We start from the raw sequence: 21629 nt of genomic DNA, 5'->3' as shown, positions 1-21629 counted from the left end.
GTAGTCAAATTCCTCGTGTGTACACACACCTGGCCCATAAATCAAATCAGATTTTATTTGTATAGCCCAAAGTCACAAAGTACTTTTGCCTCAGAGGGCTTTACAATCTTTAAAAAAAAAAAAAGATCTTTATTTCTAAATTGTATTCACTGTTCGTCAATGAGGCATTTTACATCACAAGTCGTCTACTCTAGAAAGAATCACTCAACGCAACTTCATTTAGCAACATTTGACTCTTTATTCCTTGATCAACAAAAACATTGCCTTCCTGAGTCTGTGATGCAGCTCCTTGTTCATGGTCGACCTACAAAAAGAGAAACTTCAGTTAACAGACCAAAAAAAAAAAAAGTTTCGAACAGGATGGTCAAACAGACTTGAATTCGCTCAGACATCCAAGGAAGGTTTGGGCCATCTTTGGTCGACAGACCTCTGGTGGAAACTACGAATGGCAGGAAATAATGTCATCACAGCGAACTGTAGGTCGTCAGTCTGTACATGACAGCTGGACTTCAGTTAAAATATAATCTTCAGAAGAATACATACCAGACATTAGGCACCATCAGCGATATGAAAGCCGGGAGAGTCACGTCCACCCTGAAAGGGACGGACATGTAACAACAGGTTAGTTAAGAAGCTAAAGATAGATTGATTTTGTTCACGTCTTTTAAATTCGCTCAGACATCCAAGGAAGGTTTGGGCCGTCTTTGGTCTGTCGACCTCTGGTGGAAACTACGAATGGCAGGAAATAATGTCATCACAGCGAATTGTAGGGATCAAGGTTGAGTAGAATTCCCTGATTCAGATGAGTATGTTTTTTAATAAAGCAATAAAATTTAACAGCATTGGATTCATAGAATCACACAGAAGCCATTTAGTTAAATACCGCAGTCTTAAAAAAAAGGAAAAAAAAGAAGGCATACCGGCTTCTCGGGTTAAGTCGTCACCTGTTGACGATTCGGTGGTCATGACAGCATCGCTGTAACGTTCACCCTAAAAGCGAGAGACAAAGTTAGTTTGCAAAGCAAAGAGATGTGATGACACAAGTTATAGACTTGTTTCTTATTGTTCGCTCAGACATCCAAGGAAGGTTTGGACCGTCTTTGGTCTTCCGACCTCTGGTGGAAACTACGAATGGCAGGAAATAATGTCATCACAGCGAATTGTAGGGGAGCAGGTCAACAGATGAAGGTTGAGCATGTTTTAAATAAAAAGGTGTCAGGCATTTACAGATTTTAAAGATTTAAGTTATGAATTTAGCCAAACGTATCTGAAACTAAGGGCTGCAAATGACAACTGAAAGTCTGGACCATAAAACATGGCATTGAAAATGGCAAAAATGTAATTTTATTTACTTTACTTGTTTTATTCAACCAACAAACTAAAATGTTTACAGTCATATACTAAAGAAAAGCATGAAACTATCAAATCTGAGAAGGTGTAAGTCAAGTCAACATTGGTTATCAACATGAGATTATCAGATTCAAGAAAAACAACCTATGGTTCTTTAACATGACTGGACATTAGAGATACATACCGGCTTTATGTCACAAGTGATGGCCTTCGAGTGTCACGTCTCAACGAATATGCAGACGTTTCTTTCAGCCTGAAAGTAAGATTTCTATTTAGTGATGATATTTAAAAAACAAAACAAAACAAGAATGGCAGGAAATAATGTCATCACAGCGACAGGTCTCTAAATTTAGACTTTGTTGGATTGACAGATTCACCAAGCAGCTAATTTAACACACTATGTAAAACTAGAAGAAATAAAAACATACCAACTTCACAGGCTTTGATGGTCATCGATGTTGAAGATAGCTTGACACGCCATTCATCCTGAAAGTGAGACAGATAATGTGACTTCTGGAGCAAAGACATGTGATGGACAAATTATAGACTTCTATTGTTCGCTCAGACATCCAAGGAAGGTTTGGACCATCTTTGGTCTTCCGACCTCTGGTGGAAACTACGAATGGCAGGAAATAATGTCATCACAGCGAAAAGAAGCGAGTAGGTCTACAGCTCAGAGGCTCGTTCAGGTGATCACACTGGCCTTTTGTTTTTCTTCTGGACTTCACATTTATACGACATTAGCAGCCCTGCTGCAACATTTTGGGTGGAACGTTGTCCTCATTAACATCTTTAGTGGCATTGTGGTTATGTTGCAGATTTACAGTGATTACTTCACTCTAGCTGCATTTTAATTTCACTCACCTGTGTCTTGGTTCAGCTGAGCTGATGAATTACTCTCATCCTCCATCGTGACACCAGTGAGCAGCTTCTGTACGGTGTCCCTGAAGGTCATGATCCTCTGTGACTGACGTGACCCTGGTAGAACATTTTGAGTGTTAGAAAACTAGAATGCAAAAGTCAAAAAGCACAACTACACAGACAGTTATCATCAATGCTAGTGTGCCATGGGGACAGTCAGAGACTACGTCCAGGTTTTAGACAGTCTGCGGGGACGTCACGGAGACTACGTCCAGGTTTTAGACAGTCTGCGGGGACGTCACAGAGACTACGTCCGGGATTTAGACAGTCTGCGGGGACGTCACGGAGACTACGTCCAGGTTTTAGACAGTCTGCGGGGACGTCACGGAGACTACGTCCAGGTTTCAGACAGAATATTTAATACTAACACAGTAGAATTCACTAATAGATAAGCACATGTGAGATAACTATAAATACGCTTGACACAATATACCGCAGAACGCCTTTAACTCCAGCTAAAACATGTCATGAAAAGGTGTCATAAGCATGGCACTAATACACACAAATAAAGGTTTTGGATGTAGTGTTAGACTCATGTTAATTATTCATTAATGTGGAGTATTTTATCTCATTACCTCCACGTGTTGGAAACTGCAGGAAGTTAAACTTTTATGACTTTAAAAAGTTTTTAAATTGTGTCCAACAGTCATAAATCTATAAAAACTAACAACAAGCTCAGTGAGTAACAGCGAACGAACATTTAAACCAACTTTAAACTTATTTTAAAACACCAAACTTTGAAAGGCCGCTCATATCTAACGTCCGTTATAACGGTTACATTTAAAAAAGACCGCCAAATGATGACCGTTAACGAACTAACGGTCACGTTTCAGGACAGCGTGTTGGAACGTTCAGCCTCGCGCTCTATCTGCCACCATCCGCCACATTTGCCGCCACTTCTGACGGAAACGGCGCCAAATCCAGGTCCTACAGTTTCTGCTGAACACAAACAAACTCACATTTATGGACTGCGGAGACATTTTAAAGCAGATTTTACCGATGAAGTCAGAGAAGTCTCCGTGACGTCCGCCGAGATCCGCCGCGCCACGTTCAAATGACGGTGACCGGGTTTCCGCTTCTTTTTGTTCCGCCAGGCGGCGGTCAGACTGCTGCATGGCGCCTTAGCGCCACCTACCGGACAGGAGGGTGGCATCTTCTACATTTTTCAAGGAGTTTTATTTGTCATTACAACACATGTAAACATGGGATGAAACGAAATTGGTTTCCCCTGGTCCTGGAGCAGCCCAATATCCAAATATAAAATAAAATATAAAATAAATAAAATAAAATATATATATATAGAACATAAAATATAAAAAGTAAAGGCAAATTTAAATGTAAGAAAAGTATATACAATAAATAGAAAACAACAACAGTGGTGAGGTAGTGAGATGTGCAAGTGTCCAGGTTGTGCAAACACTGCATTGTGCAAGTAATTGCAGTGCAAAGTATTTTTGTATTATTGTCTGTGCATCTGTGGTGGGGGGTCCAGATGGGGGATGAGGGGCAGGGGCTACAGGGATCCTCCAGAGTTCAACAGTCAACTCTCTGTGCATTTATTATATACAATCCAGTGGTGGAAGAAGTTGTCAAATAAAATAAAATAAAATTAAATTAAATTAAATTAAATTAAATTAAATTAAAAACATATTCAAAGTGCCAAATGTAAAATATACACCGGAGTCAAAAATCACATACAGTGAATTTATATTGGTGGTTTTGGTGCATAACAGACAGAAAGTAAAAAAATCTATATTTTCACATTTCATATTTGTATTTTATATATTTTTTTTACATCTTCACTTATATTTTGTAAGGAACAACCACAAAGAGTCAAAAGATTACTAGAAAGTGACACAAACGACCACAAAGAGATGCAAAAAGGACTTTCCAAGAGACGCAAGCGGCTACTTCAGAGACGTGAAAGAACTATGCATTGAAAAAGACTACAAAGTCAGGGGTGTCCTCTGAGTCGTGTTTGTGTCTCCGAGGGTCTGAGAGTTTTGGTTCACCTGTAAATGTATTACTGGAAGTTGATTGGTCTTCCTCAGACGGTATAAAACGGATGTAGTGTCTGTGACATCACCCACAGGTTTCTGAAGCTCGGTGCGGTGGCTCTGGTTGTCTCCATCTGGACAGTGGACTGTCTGTGGTCTGCCCTGTGCAGGGTATGGAGAAACATGACATCAGTGGATAGATTCAGAACCAGTAAATAACAAAGATGTTGAAGCTGATGCAGGTAATTATGATTATGAAGTGTTGCTTTGTCATGCTGACATGATGGAGGACAGATGCTGGTTGATGGCCCTGTGTGCTAAAATGTTGGCTGGTTATATTTTGTATTTTATATTTCATGTTCAGTGCTGTTTGGACAGAGAGAAACGCAATTTCAATTCTCTGTATGTCTTGTACATATTGCAGTATTGATAATAAAGCTGACTTGAACTTAAAAATAAAAATACGTAAACATACAGTTGCAATGAAAATTATTCAAGTCCTGTTGAAAATACAATCTTTCAGTTGTTTATGTCATATGCATGGATGCAATATGTCTTGAAGATGAAAGGAGCTGTGCAGTTTGTGCAGAAATAAAGTAAATAAAGTATTTAATTGTACATGGTTTTTATCTTCTAGTTCTATTTCTTGTTTCTATTCAATTTCTATGATTTTTACTTTTTAGACAGTTTGTTTCTATTTGTAATAATATTAGTTACTTGTTTCATTTCTTTGACTGATTAATCTACAAGATATTTTTAACGTATGTTTACTGTGTCACTGGTGCAATGTATCATAAGCACTATGGCGCCGCCTACTGGCCAAACATTTGTACACAGGTTGAAATGGCTCCTACAGTAGTAATAGTAGTAGTATATAATCATAACTTGAATATTTGTATTAAATCGTATATAGTACATATAAATCACTTTGACACAAACAGATGTTATTAAAAAATGTTTAATTGGACTCGTACAACGATATGATCATATCTAACTCTGTCAAATACATCACAGAGTACATTATACTTCAAATATATATAATACAAATATGTCCTGATTCTTTATGATATATATTGTGCTAGAAATCTTTATAATCACAGCACATGATAACATAATAATATTTAGTACTTGCTAAGTTTTCTAGTAAAAATAATAAAATGAGAATTAATTATAATATTATATATATATATATATATATTGTATAAATATTTCTGCTCGTTTAAAGTTCAAATGAATGATTCATTATATGGAGTTGATAGGAGTGAAGGCAGAGAGACATTAGGATAAACAGAGAGAGAGAGAGCATCATGCACCCACACTATCATATGACTGACAGATACATGAACCAATCATCTCTGTCCTCTCCTCCCTCTTGCTTCTCATTGGTGGATGCTCTCTCCATCCTCCCCCCCTCCCTCCTCCTTGTTTCCCCCTTCACCCCCCTCCTCAGCCTGGTGGTGCTGCTGCTGCAAGCTGCTGCTGCTGCTGGTGATGGTGTTGCCGTGACGATGATATCCTCCCCTCCCACACACACACACACACACACACACACACACACACACAGTGGAGAGGAGAGGGAGCAAACAAGACACTACCATGACGCGATGGCTGCAGGCTGGAAAACAGCCACACTCACACTGATCGCCTTTGGAAATCATGGTGAGTGCTGGCTGTCTGTTTCTTTGGGTGGAGGTGGATGAGGGGACAGAGGGATGGATGGATGGGTGGATGGATGGAGGAATGTTTGGGGATGACAGCAGCATCTGTAGCATGATGTGCTTTCATAAGAGAGAGGGATGAAGGAAAGAGGGAGGGAAGAGTGGAGAGATCGATTACGGATGAGGATGAACGAATGAATGAATGTAGGCACAGACTGAGCCACCCCAGCTTTAAAGCAAATACAAGTGTGTGTGTGTGTGTGTGTGTGTGTGTGTGTGTGTGTGTGTGCTGTCAGGCCTGTATGTAGTGCACGTTAGCATCCTGAGTGCTAGCAGTAACAGGAGGTACGTCACTTCAGTGAACAGAAACTGGTTCTTACAGCTGATGGATGGAAGCCGGGCACAGGCCAGAGCCTCTGTGTGAGGAAAAGCCAATCACTGTGACTATGATTAGACACTGAACAACCATCAACAGACAGAAAATGATTCGAAAGACACAAGGAACAACCACAAAGAGTCAAAAGATTAGTAGAAAGTGACACAAACGACCACAAAGAGATGCAAAAAGGACTTCCGAGAGACGCAAACGGCTACTTCAGAGACGTGAAAGAACTATGCATTGAATGCTTGAAGACAACTAGAGGTGCAAAACGAGCAGAGACACACAAAAAGACTACAAAGTCAGGGATGTCCTCTGAGTCGTGTTTGTGTCTCCGAGAGTCTGAGAGTTTTGGTTCACCTGTAAATGTATTACTGAAAGTTGATTGGTCTTCCTCAGACAGTATAAAACAGATGTAGTGTCTGTGACATCACCCACAGGTTTCTGAAGCTCGGTGCGGTGGCTCTGGTTGTCTCCATCTGGACAGTGGACTGTCTGTGGTCTGCCCTGTGCAGGGTATGGAGAAACATGACATCAGTGGATAGATTCAGAACCAGTAAATAACAAAGATGTTGAAGCTGATGCAGGTAATTATGATTATGAAGTGTTGCTTTGTCATGCTGACATGATGGAGGACAGATGCCGGTTGATGGCCCTGTGTGCTAAAATGTTGGCTGGTTATGGATTTTCTTTTTGTTTAGCCTCTAGCAGTCAGACTAGTATTGACCACTGGGTCATTGGGTTTGGGTTTGTCTGTATGGAGAGCAAAAGAAGCAGAACACATTGGCTAAAAAGAAACGTTGGAAGTTTTCCAATCTGTTTTAAATCTGCTAATATCTGGCTTTCATTTGTAACATCAGCAACATAAACTCAGAAAAAAAAACAGACAGCGACAGAGTGACCATGAATTTTCCCATGGGAATATATTGTATGAAGAGAGGTCGGGTTACTAGTGTGTGTGTGTGTGTGTGTGTTTATTTCTGACATCACACTGTAGATTTACTGACAAGCTCTTTAGAAACTGGTTTGACTCTCACGGTTCAGCCTCAACCTGCAGACACTGAACTGAGTTTGAAATCTCACGGTGACATCGTGGAGTTCGGTCCGTCGAGCCAAGATGACGTACTGTAAGTAACGCTGTGTCTCAATTTGGATACTTCTGTCAGTACCCTTCTTTGTAGTACTCTGTGTACTCCTGTTGTCTCAGTTGAAGTACAGCTGTTGTACAACATTCGATAGCAACATTTTATGGCTTTTACTTGGTCTTCTTCGCCACATTGCAACCGCGTGGAGCGTTGGTGCCAAAGTTTGACATGTAAATGTAAAACTTAGATTTGTATATTGCAGCACAACCACTCCAGCAGCTGCCTTGGTTGCCACTAAGGGCGAGAATGAAGTATGTTTTGGTTTCTTACTGTGAGTGTTGATGGACAAACGATGGACGATACATATCTGATTCCTCACACTGTACATGAAGTGAAGCTAGAACATCCTGGATTTGGAGCCAGCGTCGGCACAGAATCGAGCCGCTGGTATCGAGGTCCCGCCGACTGAATCGTGAGCAGGGCTCAACCCCTTTTCATAGCATGAAATTATTAAATAAAACTAAATGTATCCCAAACAAATTGAACACCTATAGCATTAATCTGTGTGATAAGCACTTAAAATGATAGAAACCATGTTTGGGAACATTTTAACTGACTGAATTTGATTTTTATAAGTATAACTGAGACTGATGGGATGTTTGCAAGTATTTAGCCATAAACGAGAGTATGATGGTGTTAGTTAAAGTTCATTTAATTCTAATATTAACCTGCTTAAATGTTACAAATATAAGCCAAAGACGAAAAAGTTGTTGTTTTAAGTCCTAGTCAAGAAGGGAATGATCAACATACTCCTACTTCTTTCACGACCACTGCCGAGGTGCCTTCCAGCAAGGCATTGAGCCTCCTCAAGCAAAGCTGAGTCTGGGTGTACTGAGCAGCTGTGTGAAACGACTTCCTCTCCATTAATTACTGGCTCCGATGCAATAAAAATGAATTACGTTCAGCTGCACTGCTGAGAGCCGTCTGAACCGAACATTAAACCGGGCGGTTCAACGTGGCAGGGCAGTTAATACACACACACACGGTTAAACATGTTTGTGAGGTCTGAAGCCAGGTGTTAACCCTCAAACAGCCACTTAAAGGACCTGAATCAAAGTGTTTGAGGAAGTTATCTCATGAAACCTTCAGTATAGATCAGGACAAAATGGTACTCTCTATAATATTTTTTATGGAGACCCAACAATGCCCACCATGATCGAGCACTTGGTGACAGTGGCAAGGAAAATCCTCGAAACCTCGAACAGAACCGTGATCATGGTGGACACCCACAGCGGCAGTCTTGACCAATCCCAGATGATGAAAATGATTCATTTTGGATGATGATGATTATTGATATAAACTGTTTCCTGCGACTACTTCCTCACAAGAAAAGGCACCCTATATTCCTCCAGTGGAACTTTAATGTGAAGCAGTTAGCAGGAACACTACATTAATGGTTTCAGATAATGATATGCAGATTTCAGATTACGCTCAATTACTGTACACGCTGCATCGTTTCCTGTGACTCCCATTGACGAGTGCTATATAGTGAGGTAATTACTGAATGTAATGGCCCGGAAAACTGAATTTCATGAATTTCTGTAGGATTATAACTTCAATGTTGTGAAATTAAATTGGTCCAAAGTCACATTCGTTTAAAATATAAATGAGTGTATCATCTGTGAAAGTGGAAAGAAAGCAAGAAAGAAAGCAAGAAAGCAAGAAAGAAAGAAAGAAAGAAAGAAAGAAAGGGTTCACTTGTCTCTTGCTCTGTAAGTGACAGTTACAAACAGTCACCACAGCATCACAGACACACACACACACACACACACACACACACACACACACACACCCTACAAAAGAGCCTCACTGTCGTCCCACAATCCCTGGCTGCATTGTGCTGCAGAGAATCCTTGAATGGACGTGCGGGGGTGTACAATGTTTGAGAATAACATAAAAACAAACAGAAAATATCATAAGAAACATACGAAAAACAAAAACCCTATGTCTACGTGTGTGTCTACGTGTGTGTGTGTGTGTGTGTAAAGCTTCTTTCATGTCAGGCAGGTTGTGTATTCTGAGCAGAATATTTGGGGGAGGAGGTGTTAAAACAGGGATTATGTACAAGATCACAGGCGACTCATATCCATAATCCCTCCCTTTTTGTAAATTATTCATAAGAGGTTCATATTTTACACACTGATGTGGTAAAAATAAAGACCAGCGGGGAGACATGATGAAACAACAACCTCAGTAATAAGCATTAATAAATACAGATTTCTGTCTTTGTAAAGGTAGAAGAACAGGTGTACCTAATAAAGTGGCCATTGAGTGTGTAAACATATATTTCAAGTAGTAACAATCGTGAAATTATCAATAATTATTATTTCATTTAGATTTAACGGACAGTCTTTAAATTATTTCCATACTCCTGCAGATTATACCTAATGCAGTGTGCAGTGCGTCCTGTATGTGTTATCTCAGATTCCTCTGTGGTGCATGTGCAGGTGTTTGGTGTTCATACTAATCCTGCATCATCACGTCTGTGCATGCCACACATGAACTGGGACACTCTGTATCCCGAACAGAGCCGAGATCACTTCTGCTTCTGTATAAAAAACCTGAACCGTTCAATTTAGGATTTTAGGATTAAAGGGGCCGTGACTGCTTCACTTTTTGATGCATCTCTGCCTCACCCCCTCCCCATGCAGTCTGTTACCGTGGAAACCACAGCCTCCCGTCTCCTGTCTCTTTTCCGTCACTTTGAAGACATTTCGGTGACCTACATTACTGCTCCTACCAGCTCTTTATTAGTATCTTATTTCATTCACTCCACCCCCCTCTCTCTGTTGGTCCGACATGCAGCACAGCCCGTCTGTGGGTCATACCATCTGTACATGTTCCTCGCTACAGAGTGTACCATCTGGGGGTTAATTAGGGGTGTGCAGGGATGTGATGCACCACCTGGAAGGGACATATGGGCATTCCTATAGTGCTTGTGAGGTGGGATCCAACCTGTAGTCATCCAGGTCAGGGCACATATTACATCATTTATTTATGACCTTTTCATAAGTTATGATCATGCAGATCTTGATATAACCGTCAACTGTGAGAGAAACACCATCAGGGCAGTGCAGTTTGGGGTTTTCTACATTCACTTCCATGCAGTTTTCTTGGGGTGCCATCCAGTGGTGGTTAAAGTAACTGCAGCTTTAGGCACAAACAGACTGTTTCATGGAAACTACTTGTGAAAATAAACCTCAGCTACCTGGTTGTACATTTCATTTCACTTCTCCGTATGACCTTAATGAAAAACTAAACTGTGTAACTTAAGGTTGACGTGAAGATGCATCACCTGCTCTCAGCAAATGTTGACTGAAATCATAAAATCGACTGTATGTTAAAGCAGGAAAACAGAGTTACGAGCACAAAAAATGCCTTTTATTAAACATCCTTATTTATCTGCTTTACCACCGAATCCCTGTCTTTTCTCCACAGGACATAGCGGAGGCTGTCCTCAGTTTGAACCCTCTGTGAATTAAACCAACACCAAGGTCTGTTGCTTTCCCACAGATGAGACCTAAAGAGGATTGACTTTTTTTTTCTTTTTATTTCAAGAGACATAATATCGCTCTGGGATTAAGACAACACATGGACGCAGAAGAACATTTTAAAAGGACGATTTGTGGGGTTTTCGAAGTCCATTTTTACCCAACAGGAATGTAATGGAAAGAAAGCCTGGCAGAGAAACAAAGAAACTAAAGCTTTGAAATAAGTGGATGACTGTACACCTAACAAAAACTGTAGGCCAACATCTGATTTTCGAGCACTCCTTTCGAGCAATTCGATGTTTGATCCCTGAGATTTGACTACAGGCACCAGAAAGGGGTGTGTGTGAATGTGTATCCGCTCCTCTTGGCTGCAGAGGCACACATTTTAAAGCCATGCCTCTATTAAACTCCAACGCGTGCCAAGAATTATCATAAGGAGTATATCTGAATGTTTTGTCCCTTCCTCTCAAACACACAATGGAATAAAGTGTGAAACAAGGAGTTTACACAAGTGACCAATAGCAGACTGTACGAGACATTGTATCTGAACATACCGGCCCCCTTCCCCTGGCTACAGTGTGGAATAAGGGGTGTGTTCGGAGGTTCACCCCCACCAGGCTGCCGCTCGCAGATGGAGGCCCACCAACACTCCCCAGATAGCAGCAGTGAGGAGTGCACCGTCCTGGAGGCTCCACCGGACAAGAACGCCTGCCCGCAACATGCAGGGAAGGTAGGACTGCAAGAAGCAAGGTGGCCTCATATATACTGCTGTTTGTCCTCCACATCACACATGTGACAACAAGCTGGATTTCTGTCACTTGAGCATTCAGTCTAGTAACTGTTACTGTACAATTCTCCCGGTGTTGTCACCTTTTCCCCTGCAGGTGGCAGACCTGTACTGTACAGACTGTGAGTGTGTGCTGTGTGAGGACTGTATGTCGGACCATGAAGAGCACCCTACCATTCCCCTCAGCCAGGCCCTGGAGCAGCACCGAAGCAGCCTGCAGGAGAGGCTGGGGGCCGTCCAGAACAGGTAGAAGTCCCAGTGAATTTAGACACAGCTATGGTTGTAATAGGTCATTGGTTTTAACATCAAGCAAGTGCAACAACACAAGACATAGCAGCCAGCTATTACTTACTAGTCCAACAGCAAGAAGCCCAACGTGAAGCATTGCCTGCTTGCCTAGCTCCGGTTCTTTATCTTTACAGACTCCCTCAGATTTCAGACGCCCTGTCCTTCATTAAGGAGATCCTCCAACAGCTGACCAGTCAGAGAGCTTCCATCGAAGAGGACATCCAGTCAAGCTTCGAGGATCTGCATAAGCAGCTGGATGTCCGGAAGAGTGTTCTGCTGATGGAGCTGGAGGTCACGTATGGACTCAAACAGAAGGTGCACACATACTTTAATGCAAAAGCAAGATTTAGGTCGTCTGTCAGAGTTCAAGAATTACTTCACAAAATAAAAAGCATCTGATAACCCATCAAACTGTGTCTAGGTCCTCCAGGCGCAGGTGGACAGTCTCACCCGGGGAGAGGGGGACATTGTGGCTACCTGTACCCAGTCAGAGGAGGCTCTGGCTGGGGAGGCGTGCGTGGCAAGTCTGCAAGCAGAACGGGAGCTGCAGGAGAAGCTGGGGGAGCTGGCCGGCCTTGGCTTGCCATGTCAGCCGGAGGAGAATGACCAGTTGGATCTGGTGATGGAGACGGACGGGCTGAGGAAGTCTATACATAACCTGGGTACCATCGTCACGACTAGGTGAGACAGCGCTGACACCAAATGTTCAAGCCAGTGCTAAAAATGTTTGTATTTGTTACAACCTGACCCACTCTGCCTTCTTTTTCCCCAGTGCGGTGGCAAGCCAGAGTGAGGCGATGGGTGCGGGCCTAGAGCAGTGCATTGTGGGACATCCTGCCTCAGTTACCATAGTGACAAGAGACAAGTCAGGAGGAGCTTGCAAGAGTGGCAATGCAATCCTGTCAGCTGAGGTTTGTTTTGCAAAAAAAATGTAGTGAAATTCTGTGGACACATTTAACAAAAAATTGAAAATAAACTTTACCTATGTTTCTATCCAGGTATTCACCCCCGACGGCAGCATAGTGGATGGTGAAATAGTGGACCACAAGAATGGGACTTATGAGTTTGTGTACATAGTCCCGAAGGAGGGCGACTTCTCATTGGCTTTACGTCTGTATGACCAGCACATCAAAGGAAGTCCCTTCAAACTGACCGTCAACAGGGTCCTAGAGGCAGAAGTAGAGGTGGGTGGAGGGTGTGTGTGGTAGGTAAAACTTTGGAGAAATGTCTAACTTTTCATAACAAGGGTGAAAGTTTTATCACTCAGGTCCACACTTGGACAACCACCGAATGAAACAAAGTAGATTATGGCTGTTCAGAGCACCCACATTAGGTAGGCAGTGGTTGTTTCAACAAAGAGACTTGCAAAAACATATGCACCCCAAAAGGACCAGTACCTTTTAAACCATATCGTATCACCTCTGGATACCCTCTTGCTTCGATCCCAAACTCACATATCATTGAAATGGGTCGATCGATTCAATGGTATTTTGAAGGTCAACATGGAAAATGGATGATGAAACACAATTTTCAAGGTGACTTGCACAGTAACACCTGAAATTCATGCCTGTAATCGCTGTATTCTCCCTCCATCATTGTCTCTAGGTGTCTCCCTCCACCACCACAGCAACCAGTTCAGCAGCCTATGCCACTCCGTCCACGGGCTCCTCTGAGGGGGCAAAGAGAAGAGGGAAATCCCCCGGGCAGAAGAAAAAGGGCTCCAAGAGAGCCAGCAGTGCCCTGGGCACCCCACGACGCAAAACCCAGAACCCCATTGAGGATGACCTCATCTTCAGGATTGGTGAGACATTTATCTTTAACAGGATAGTGCAGATAAAGCAGAGGATTTGTGTACTTGGTGTATTACAGCTAAGCTAACAGCTAAATCTAAATCTATTATTAAAGAAATGACATCCATGAGGTTTACAGGTCAAACAGGAACTTCTAGTTCAAGCCTTTTCTAACAGTCAAACAGTCAGTTCATTGAGTTTCCCTGCTCTCTTCAGGTACGAAGGGGAGGAATAAAGGGGAGTTCACCAACCTTCAAGGAGTTGCTGCCTCCTCCAGCGGCAGGATTTTGATTGCTGACAGCAACAATCAGTGTGTCCAGGTATGGTGGATTTTCTGTAGTCATCACTTCAAATGGCCGAGGGTTCAGGTGATGGGGGTAGGAAGCTAAGGTGTGTATTTTTGTATGGTGGTCCTCACGAGTGCCTCCCCACTCCAGATTTTCTCCAACGAGGGGGAATTCAAGACTCGTTTTGGGGTGCGTGGACGTTCGCCCGGTCAGCTGCAGAGACCCACCGGCGTGGCTGTGCACCCCAGTGGTGATATCATCATTGCCGACTATGATAACAAGTGGGTCAGCATCTTCTCCTGTGAGGGCAAGTTCAAGGTAGGTGGACTGATGTGGCTTTGAGCTTTTAAGGGATGAATGGAGGAATTTTATTGAGCATCAGTAGATAAATGTAAGGTTCATTTTACCTTTCAGAACATTTTAATGTTTGTAGATTCTCTGAGGCATAAAAACAAATTGTTCAAACTTATATGTCTTGTATTTTGTGAAATGGTTCTTTCCCGTTAGGCAAAACTCGGCTCTGGTAGACTTATGGGTCCAAAGGGCGTCTCCGTGGACCAGAATGGTCACGTGATCGTGGTTGACAACAAGGCGTGCACTGTCTTCATCTTTCAGCTGACTGGCAAGCTTATCACCAAGTTCGGTAGTCGAGGCAACGGTGACAAGCAATTTGCAGGTATACAGTATATATATATATATATATATACAAAGTATATATATGTCATATGTCATTGAGTTATAATCTTCTAATTAAAATCACACATATGTCCAATATTACTGTCAAATGTGCAATTGGAGTTTAAGGTACTTAAAGAAGTAGAAGCTTCAGCTGAGGTAAACACCAAAAGCAGTTAAATGCCAGTCGGAAATGTTGAGGTGCCATCTGAAGTACAAAGACTGGAAGCAGCAAATTTTAGTTAAGGTGCAAGCGCCTGCACATGTTGAAGTGTCATTTGAGGCATAAGCAGTCAACGTAGCTCAAATGTGATTCGAAGTGTAAGCACTAAAAGCAGTTGAGGTGTCAGTTCAAGTGAACAGTAAGTGCTGAAATCAGGTGAAGTGTTTGCTGACCTGCTTTTGTTATTTTGGTGCTCCTGTCCTGAAGGTCCACACTTTGCAGCTGTCAACAAGAACAATGAGATCATCGTAACTGACTTCCATAACCACTCTGTAAAGGTAAGACCCTACAGATGTAACATTACCTGAATATGTTTCTCTTTCCGTTGAGTCTAGGTAGGTTATTTTTTGTTGCTTAACAGGATACATGAATATGGATTTTTCTCTTTTTCTGTCACAGGTTTTCACCCCTGAGGGGGAGCTGGTGTTGAAATTTGGCTCCAATGGTGAGGGAAATGGCCAGTTCAACGCTCCCACTGGTGTAGCTGTGGATGTTAATGGGAACATCATTGTTGCTGACTGGGGCAACAGCAGAATACAGGTACAAACGTGCTGCACAGTGCAACTCAACGTTTTTTTTAATCAACTCATATTTCCCTCTCTGTTTAAACAATTCCAGGTGTTTGACGGCAGTGGCTCCTTCCTCTCCTACATCAACACATCAGCAGACCCTCTATATGGACCCCAAGGTCTGGCTCTGACCTCAGATGGACATGTGGTAGTGGCCGACTCTGGCAACCACTGCTTTAAAGTCTACCGCTACCTACAATGATGGAGGCTTGGATGGAGAAATGAAGTGGAGGCAGGACAGACGGATAGGGAAAGTAGTTGTTGGAGTCAAAGAATATGGTGCACGATGTCAAACTCTAGGAATTATTGCATGACCCACTGCCTGTAATGATGAAAGGAGGGATGGAGGATAAAAATGAAGAGGAGGAAGCAACGAAGATTATCTATTATTACATCATTAGACCTCAATGAAGTCAATCTCGTTTTGGCATTTTTGATTTCAATAAAGTAGGATGGTCAACAAATTAAACAGTGTATTGCAGAGAAGGGTTGGACAAACAAGGGGGACTGGACAGATTCAAGAGTTTGCAGCCCTCATGCAAATGTAAGACATAATGGGACCAGAGAGACGCAAGGCTGGATTAAGAACAATTATCCAAAGGCTGATTCATAATGTCAAATTTGAGAAATCCCTCTTTCTCAGAGTTTGGCATTAGCAGGAATAAAAAAATGGAAAAAACAAGGCTTTAAATGCAAAAGGAAGAACAAATAAAAGGTTGCAAAAAAGGATGACAAGAATATCTTTGGAAAACCACTGCTCCCTGAACCCACGATGAAGTGAATGATAGAGAAAGGGATCACAGAAGAGTGTCAAAGGCATGAATGAATACATAAAGGATAGTGTTTTGGACAGAATGGGATGGAAGATGAAAAGTTTTCTGCCTTCTCATATTGTATGTAACTGACAAAATAATGGCCAGTGAGCTAAAAGAGGTCTACGTCTTGGTTTGACGTCACATATTACTCTAGGTCATGACCACATACTTCCCCTACAGAGTTTACATTTGTACACCAAACATCAACTCTAACATTTGTAAGCTAACATTAGAGGGTGCCCTTGGGTAAAGCAGTTAACTCCAAACTGGTCCAGCAGCAGAAGATTCTGGTTGCGCTCAGAAACTCCCAGAAGTGAAGGTATCAATCACACATGCCCAGACAAACCTCCTTTGATTATACCACTGACTACTCACTCTGTGACGGTCATAAAAAACATGATTAAACTAAGACATAGGCCATTTTTAACCTGTTGTCCATTGTTTGTACATTAGGATTGTCTGAATATGGAATGTTTATTTTGTTTCTTGCCATATGCTAGTATTCTTTACAAGTCTTAGGCAATAGATTCATCAGTAGAAAATGATTGCTTGATTCTTATTCTGATTGTCTGAACGATTGATTTTCTTTGGTTGATTGACACGGTGGCTTTGCAGAGCAGCATTGTTTATCTATGCTTGGTTTGAGTGTTTATATATTTTTCCTGAGGAATCTGTTGCAAGGAGATAAAGAAAAAGCTCTATAGATCTATCCTATATATTTGTGAGAATACCTTTAATAATATCATGTAAAATGCTCAAATTCATGAACATATTTGGAATCAGTAACATTTTTACACACTCGGTTTTCTGCTCGCTGTCTCTGTAATGAAAAAAAAAACAAGAGTTCACTGCGGAGGAAATTCTCTCGAATGTTTTGATTCATTGCTCATCATCACCAAGGATACTCAAATGCTTTAAGAAGTCCGAGAAGTGCTGTCGGTGGCTTGTACAATTTCATGTGTCCCACATGTCATCACCCTTAAAACGCCTCAGTGTTCTAGACGCATGCCTCTGTATTATGTGATTGTTGACATCAAACGTACCACTGTGCATTTTAACTGTGAGCTCCCATTTGAACCCACTCCTAAGAAGATTTACAGGGAGACAAAAGCATTTACAAATGACTTCATGTAATAGTTATAATTGCAATACAAAGCATTTACATTGATTATGAAATAGGCAGAAACGCATTTAAGTTAGTTTTAACCTTCATCATTATTGATACAGATTTATGGACTAACAGATGCTCGTGGTAGAGGAAGTCAATCAGTCTGTCTGTCAGTATATTTATTGAAGCAGGAAGAAAATAAACAATAATCAATAACTTAATTTGTTCACAAGTGATCAGATGCTTTCAGATAAGTTCATGTAAGTTATTACTGTTATTTATTTATTTATTTTAATCTTTCTATCTTGCCATTTGATTGTTTTCCACCATGTGCATTGCAAATCTTAAGTGCCCATTATGTTTCTGTCTGTTATGTTGAATCAAAATATGATTGTTGGTATTTGATACATTTTTTATCGACTGTTTTGAGTGGACAAATCAGCGTCAGTTCTTCATTCTTTTCTGTTCTTAACTTCTATTTTTTTTTGTCAAATGAAAGTTGTCATGCTGTGGGGGTAAAATTTTGCCAGTTAGCATTGCATTTATGATCGAAACCAATGGACACAAAGCTAATATGTTAGCCGTAGGTAAGAATAATGTGAGTAAGCTTATAAACGATGAGTTGTCGGGTGTAACTAACTTTAATTATAAGCCAACGCAATAGTTTTTGTTATTTGTAGCCATTGGTTTCATAGCAAAATGCTAACAATGCTAGCTGTCTCTTCTTTAAAAAACAAAAAAAATCAGTGTGATAAGTGCATGTTCAATAAGAATAAAAGATTAAAATTGTCACAGTCCCAAAAGGAGTTCATGTCCTCAGTCTGTTTGTTAGAAGTACATTCTCTTTCTTTGTTTAATGCACAATAGAGCTGCCAAATTTCCAATTTTGCTCATCAACGGTGAGTTGGGAGACGTTTGGGATTTTTTTTAGCACTATTGATTGTTTTTAACAAAAATCAGGTTGTGTTTCTTGAAGTAATCTGGGCCTGAGATTCAGCCTTAATGTCAATAATACATATGAATGTTGTCTCGAAGTTGATATGATGGAATTGCCTTCTCAGTAAACTTGATTTGAAATGTATCGCAAACGTAAGTAAGAGTTAGCTAATAACCATTTCAAACAAATAGCTCATTTGTAGACTACAAATCCATTCGAGGGAATTCAGAGTCTTACAAGAAATCAACAACAGAAAAATGTAATTTGTCATCACAAATATTTACACATGTAGTTCGGGTGTATATCATTCTTTTCCTCAAATGGATATGTGGTGTTTTTGAAACACAGCTCTTAAAGTACTGATCGGTTTCTTACAGTGTCACTTGCCTGCTCTTTCTCTCTCTCTGTATTTACTATCTGTCATGTCTGTTCACTGGTATGGACTGTCTCTTTAATAGTCATACAACACTCAACACTGAAATAAAGCATTGATTCCTAAATGGCAGCGATTGGTTGTGGTTTGGTTTTGTGATAATTTTGTATGCAAATAACCCACAGTTCTGTATATTTTCCACATATGTAGGTGTCAAGACACACCTATACGGACAACATATGTTCTGACAGGACAGGCATCATTTATGATGACTGCAAATGAGTCTTCTAATAACTTGAGAGTCTATGACAACCAAAGTCTTTCATGCTTTTATTGCTTGCTTTGTTGCTTGTTGTTTTGTACCAAAGGTTTGCAAAAAGGTAGTTTTTTATACACTGAGAACAAAATGCTGTACAATGGTTCAACCAGACAACGTACAACTGAAAGCCTCTGAAGGCCTCAGACATGGCCCTGCTGCGTGGATGAACATCAACAACCTAAAAGCAGTCAAACACTGACATGTGTTGTGTTAGTTATTGTGGCATTTATTCTTCCAATGAAAACAGCGATATTATAATACATGTACAGTTAAACAAGTCTACAACATAACATTTAGATTTAGTGTAACAGGTGTCACCAATAGACCAGACCAGCACCTGTTTTATTTGTGTGTATCTAGGCCTTTATTTGCATATTTGTGAGGACCAGTGCCCATTTCCAGCCTTTGTAGTGAGGACATTTCTGAATTGTGAGGCCGACATCACGTAAAAGCACAGTTTGAAGGTTGAGAACTGGTTTTAAGGTTTGTGGTAATAATAATAATAATAATAATAATAATAATAATAATAATAATAATAATAATGATACATTTTATTTAAAAGTGCTTTTCTAGATACTCAAAGACATTGTACATAAAAAGAACATCAAATCAGCAAAACAATATAAAATAGTAAAAACACATTAGACTGAGCTAAAGATTAAAAGAGTCAGTCTTGTCAGCCATTGTTGTCTTTGACAAGTCCACAGAGAAAAACTAGATTATATACCTCTGAGTACTGCTGTTAATGCAATCACAAGCAGTGCAAGAACTGTGACTACTGCAAACATATAGTATTTTATAGCAAATGATCAGTAGCACCTGCCCCAAATCATCATAACAAATGCACAATACACTCCAGCAATTACCTCTAATATCCAAGAAACTGTATATGGTATTTTAGTTTTTTAGTAATAGCATTTTACAAAAAGCATTTAAATGAGCCGCTATAACACACAAAACTGCAAAAATACAGTGCTGATATACAGTATCTATGCTCTCAATTTATCATATTTAACTGAATCATTACAACTATGCTTGGGTAATAGACTATAATCAGGTCTTTACTCATTGTTCTAACAGCAACATGGTAGTTTTCTTGCCCTGTGTAGATAAAGCAGAGGTAACAACAAACTGCAGGGCAGATTAAACCAACCTGTAGCTGTTATCATCACACAAGTCACATTCTTGTCTATCTGTGAAAACCTTTCCATAAGATTGGAAACAAGGAACCCTACAAACCACAAGCACAGCAATCCCATTATGGTAGCGACGGTGCAGAAAGCTCTCTGCTTTGATTGGTCAACTCGCTCCTTATTCACGCTCCCTTCTCCTGGCCCTGGGCGAATCAGAACACAGAGAATTGAAAGGCTGCAAAATGATGTAACTGTTAAGGAGAAGACTAAAATGCAGAGAAATGTGAGGCTGGGGTATTCGAAAGTGTACAAAGGGTATAAACCCATCAATGTAAAGGACAGCAGCCAAGCACAACCAATGCTGATGTTTCTGATCCTGACCCCACGTGCCTGTTTTAGCTTCAGGTACGTGATGGGGTGAACAACAGCCAGGTATCGCTCCACACAGGTCAGCGTTTGAAAGAAGATCTCTCCATAGAGATCCAGCAAAGAAAGACAGACTCCTAATATTTCCATCTTTTGCAGATTTGCATATTTGCCATACATGACGCAGAAGCCACTTAAGAACCAGATCATCAGCATGGCAATCATGTGGTAGGTGAAGATGTCGGCGTGGCTCGTCGTTGTAAAAGAGAGCTGCTGCTTCCGTTGTCGATGACTTAGGTAGAGGACGGCGGTGCAGAGAGGCAGCATGAGGATGGTTTTTACGGCAAAGATGGTGATGGCCATTGTATTGGAGGCGCTGACGCTTGCGCAAAACAAGAATTCAAAATCACTGGAGCTGGAGACGGAAGAAGAGTTATCTGCCATATCGACTGTGTGCAGCTGTTGGCCTGAACGGAAAAATGAAATTTGAGGGATAAATGAGGAGACACTTAAAGAATGACAAAGGGAGAAGATACATTTAGAAACAGGTTACATAAATTATATTTCATACTGCTCTACACAATGTTTCTTTACATAGGAAAATAGAGGCCTCCCCTTTAATGTAACAATAATTGACTACTCTCTAGGTTACAGTCATGGAGAATCATTTTTATAATTTCAGTTTTGTTGTATTTAGCAAGAAAACACTAAGCCATACAATTGTCAAATTATCCAATACTCACCTAAAATCTATAAGTGAATTCATATAAGCTGCACATTGTGTATTAGCTGTCTAAATGTATAACGCTTAGTATACTTGTCTACTTTTGTATTATTGTACCAATGAACCAGATGTTTTGTAACACAGTTATTTATATTCTAATACTTGTGATTAAACTCATTGAGTTTACTGTCCAACCGAGCCTATCACTCAGGGGCACCTGAATGAACTCACTTTGCAACTCTATTAGAATTATTTAAGAAATACATGAATATTTGATAGTTATGATTAGGACTA

General features: G+C 40.7%; 1 protein-coding gene, 1 long non-coding RNA gene and 4 other non-coding genes across 7 annotated transcripts; 1 reads left to right on the top strand and 5 right to left on the bottom strand.

Moving 5' to 3' along the window:
* Positions 1-214: 214 nt before the first annotated feature.
* On the bottom strand, positions 215-3385 carry LOC104939596 (uncharacterized). 2 transcript variants are annotated; one of them, XR_003463709.1, is made up of 7 exons: positions 3269-3385; positions 2215-2328; positions 1779-1836; positions 1535-1603; positions 921-990; positions 544-594; positions 215-304 (listed from the first exon to the last, which is right to left on the bottom strand). It is a non-coding gene; the product is annotated as an uncharacterized LOC104939596 (long non-coding RNA). The 2 variants fall into 2 exon arrangements; XR_003463710.1 differs by having other exon boundaries at positions 3231-3355.
* On the bottom strand, positions 381-473 carry LOC113747676 (small nucleolar RNA SNORD14). Its single transcript, XR_003463774.1, has one exon. It is a non-coding gene; the product is annotated as a small nucleolar RNA SNORD14 (small nucleolar RNA).
* Positions 671-763, bottom strand: LOC113747677 (small nucleolar RNA SNORD14). The gene has a single exon (XR_003463775.1). It is a non-coding gene; the product is annotated as a small nucleolar RNA SNORD14 (small nucleolar RNA).
* On the bottom strand, positions 1067-1159 carry LOC113747670 (small nucleolar RNA SNORD14). The gene has a single exon (XR_003463768.1). It is a non-coding gene; the product is annotated as a small nucleolar RNA SNORD14 (small nucleolar RNA).
* On the bottom strand, positions 1908-2000 carry LOC113747669 (small nucleolar RNA SNORD14). The gene has a single exon (XR_003463767.1). It is a non-coding gene; the product is annotated as a small nucleolar RNA SNORD14 (small nucleolar RNA).
* Positions 3386-5824: 2439 nt separating the features above from the next.
* Positions 5825-18925, top strand: trim2b (tripartite motif containing 2b). Its single transcript, XM_019267071.2, has 14 exons — positions 5825-5927; positions 10889-11671; positions 11826-11974; positions 12151-12331; positions 12438-12697; positions 12789-12927; positions 13015-13200; positions 13622-13817; positions 14023-14126; positions 14244-14411; positions 14601-14769; positions 15199-15269; positions 15391-15531; positions 15610-18925. Exons 2-14 carry the CDS (start codon positions 11573-11575, stop codon positions 15760-15762), a joined length of 2016 nt encoding a protein of 671 aa, XP_019122616.2. The 5' UTR covers positions 5825-5927; positions 10889-11572; the 3' UTR covers positions 15763-18925.
* Positions 18926-21629: the final 2704 nt, after the last annotated feature.

Source organism: Larimichthys crocea, chromosome XIV, assembly GCF_000972845.2.
Source record: "Larimichthys crocea isolate SSNF chromosome XIV, L_crocea_2.0, whole genome shotgun sequence".
Taxonomy (NCBI): domain Eukaryota; kingdom Metazoa; phylum Chordata; class Actinopteri; family Sciaenidae; genus Larimichthys; species Larimichthys crocea.
The sequence above is the reverse complement of the archived record's forward strand: the minus strand, read 5'-3'. Positions and strand labels throughout refer to the sequence as shown.